At 55.6% G+C, this 3,423-nt stretch overlaps 1 protein-coding gene across 1 annotated transcript in view; it reads left to right on the forward strand.

Annotated features, from left to right (window-relative positions):
- Positions 1-252, forward strand: part of LOC112548717 (signal-regulatory protein beta-1-like) — a 13,708-nt gene extending 13,456 nt beyond the window's left edge. Inside the window, exon 7 of the mRNA XM_025195272.1 lies at positions 22-252. Within this exon, the coding sequence (XP_025051057.1) occupies positions 22-252 (231 nt within the window). The remainder of the gene's footprint in view (positions 1-21) is intronic.
- Positions 253-3,423: the final 3,171 nt, after the last annotated feature.

The following is a 3,423-nucleotide window of genomic DNA, read 5'->3' on the forward strand; positions in this document are numbered from 1 at the left end:
GCGGGGCATTTCCCGGGGGAGCTGAGCGTGACCTGGCTGCGGAGGGGCAAGGGGGAGGACACTGCTGTGATCCTGCGGGACTCGGCTGAGTGCAGGGTGGAGCCCGGCACGGCCGTCCTGGCACGGGACGGGAAGAGCTTCCAGCAGGAGACCACACTCACCCGCTGGACATCCCGGGACAAGGGGGCAGAGTACATCTGCCGCGTGGGACACCTCGCCCTGCAGACCCCCATCGAGAGGAGCACTGGTTAGCGGTGGGGGATGGGACAGGCTGGTGGTTCCAGGATGTTAGCAGTAAAAACCTAGGATTCGGGACTAGCCGTGGGATTGACATGATGCCTCGTTCGATGAGTGACAGAAAGGCTTTATTTACTACAAGTATTTAAAATCAAGTTATGTGAGCCCAAACCAAATCAAAGTCCAGTAATTAGCTATCAGGTGATGATTTCTCACCAAACAGGCGATGAAGAGGCCGTCCATTTCTCTGCAACTTCTCGAGTAAGTCGGGCGCATCAGCAACTGGGGTCAAAGAGATGTCCCACTCTGGAAGCACGTCCTGTTTGCTGTTTTACTGCCTTTTTATACCCTTAGTTTAGCATCTTCAAGGCATTCTTGTAGTTGTGTAAATCAGGAGAGAGTCCTGCAGTATTGATAGGAAAACCTGCTCATCACTGGTTATCCGAAATTTCTAATTTGAATGAGTTTCCTTCTTCAGTAACAAGAGGTGATCCAGTTTGAAACACGTCAAGAAATGGATTAACCGCCAGGACAAACATAGTGAATCAGGAGGAGACATGTATTGGACATGTATGTCTCTTCCTGCACATAAACACGAGTTAGTCACAAAAGAAATATTTCCCATACTAGTTAATCAAGGATAGACATTTCATGCGGTTACACACCAGGCACCTAGAAGTCTGCTTGAAATCATTCTGAATATAGCAAGATACGCTGGAAGAGATACTTCATTATTCCTTCTCAGATGGGCTGGCCATGAACTCGCATCCTCTTGCAATATGCAGTTAGCATTATTATTCTGTATTTTAACTTTTGTGAGTAGGCCCAAGCTTAGCATGAGTTTTAGAGTCGTCACAGGAAAAGGGGCCTTGTCGTGGTCCCCGCTCTGGTCCTGGCCGTGGTGGGTCCATAGGGGAGCAGACCCGCCTGTCACCTCGGCTTAGGCCACAGGGGCTGTGAGCCCTGGCCCTGCCTGACCCCGCACTGCCAGACCCCTTCGACACTGTGTGATACACTGTGCTGATACACAGTGTCCAAGGGGACCCCAGTGCAAGGGGTCTGATGGAGAGGGGGGAGCGGGCAAGAGCCAGGCCCTGCCTTACCCGCCGGGGGGCTATTTGTTCTGGGCAGTGCCCGCGGGCTGAGCCCGTCACACAAGGTGTTAGCCGCCGCTGCGTGGGGAGGCTGCGAGAGAACAGGCTCTGGGGGCCAGGAGCATGGCCACCTCCCTGGTGGGGTCTGCTCCCTACTGGGGTCCCTGGAGGAGCTCCAACCCACCGGCCAGAGACTGCGTGCCATCAGGGACTGCGAGCAGGAGACAGACTCCTACCACCAGGCCCTTCTCCCCCGGGAGGCAGAGGGTCGACCACGGTCTCCCTCCCGGACAAAGGAGGACTCGGGGACCTCCCTTCTGTCCAGCCCAGGGGTTGAACCAAGGTGGTCAAGGGCCCCAAGGCCCGCCGCACCAAGGCCCCTGCCCCGCTGGACCTTTGCAGCAGGTACAAACCTCTTGCAGCCCCAGCAGAGCCTGCCAAGCTCCCAGCTCCCGCAGGCAGCACGGGCACTACTGCAGCTACCGCCCCCGCTCCCGCTCCCCCCAAGACAAAACGCAAAGTCCTTGTCGTGGGAGACCATCCCGAGGGGGATCGAGGGGACAATCCGCCACCCCGACCCCTCGTCCTGGGAAGCCTGCTGCTTCCCAAGAGCCCGCATCCGAGACATGGCAGAGAAGATCCCAGAGCTCCTCCAGCCCATTGACCACTATCCCATGCTCCTCATCCACGTGGGCACCAATGACACGGCTCGGAGCACTCCCAGCTGGGTCATGAGGCACTACAGGGATTTGGGAGCAGGGCTAAAGGGTCTGGGGGCACAGGTGTTTTCTTCAATCCTCCCAGTTTCAGGCTATGGGCTGAGGAGGGAGAGGAGGATCCAGGTAGTTAACCAAAGACTGCGGCACTGGTGTCATCGGGAAGGCTTTGGCTTTCATGACCACAGCCCGCTCTTTGGGAAGAGAGGCAGCGAGTTGCTGAGAAGGGATGGCCTCCACCTCTCTCTGCTGGGGAGGAGGCTCTTCTCAGCCAGGCTGACTGACCTGCTCCACCAGGCTTTAAACTAAGCCCGTCGGGGGACAGGGGGACACTACCATCACTGCTGGCCCACTGAACAGCCCTTGCAAAGCCAGCAGACCAAGGCACTTAAGGGAGTCCACACATGCCCTAGCCCGGGAGTGAGCTGTGGGCAAGGCAAGGTCCTCCAAAGGGATACTTGCCTGCCTGTACATGAATGCCAGGAACTTGGGGAATAAACAGGAGGAACTTGTCCTCCTGCTTAACACCAATAACTATGATGTCATAGGGAAAATGGAGACCTGGTGGGACTCCACGCATGACTGGGCCACAGGTATAGATGTACAGGAGGGCTTGAGTGGACAAAAGGGGAAGAGGGTGTAGCTCTCTAGGTCAAGGAAAGCTACGTGTCCCTGCAAGCTGACATCGGCACCCTTGGGTTAAAATCCATGGGGAACACGGCACAGGGGATACTATGGTGCTCAACACTGAAAAATGCAAGGTTCTCCACCTTGAGGGGAAAAACCTGCAGCATGCTTATAGGCTCGGCAGTGCTACACTGGCTAGCACTACGGAAGAAAGGGACTTGGGGGTCATGGTTGACCACAAGATGAACATGAGCCTGCAGTGTGATGTTGCAGCTAGGAAAGTGAGAAAACGCTGGCTTGCATCCATAGATGCTTCTCAAGCAAATCCCGGGATGTCATTCTCCTGTTGTACTCGGCCTTGGTGAGGCCACAGCTGGAGTACTGCGTCCAGTTTTGGGCCCCACAATTCAGGAAGGATATGGAGAAGCTTGAGAGAGCCCAGAGGAGAGCCACGCACATGATCAGAGGGCAGGAAAACAGTCCGTATGACGACAGGCTGAGAGCCATGGGGCTCTTTAGCATGGAAAAGCGCAGGCTCAGTGGCAACCTGCAGGCCACCTATAAGTTTCTCAGGGATGACCATCAGGACCTGGGGGAACATTTGTTCACCAGAGCGCCCCAAGGGATGACAAGGTTGAAGAGTTATAAACTCCTGCCAGACCGTTTCAGGCTGGACATAAGGAAGAATTTCTTTACTGTCCGAGCCCCCAAGGTCTGGAATGGCCTACCACGGGAGGTGGTTCAAGCAC

The sequence above is a fragment of the Alligator sinensis genome, unplaced genomic scaffold, assembly GCF_000455745.1.
Source record: "Alligator sinensis unplaced genomic scaffold, ASM45574v1 scaffold657_1, whole genome shotgun sequence".
Classification (NCBI taxonomy): Eukaryota; Metazoa; Chordata; order Crocodylia; family Alligatoridae; genus Alligator; species Alligator sinensis.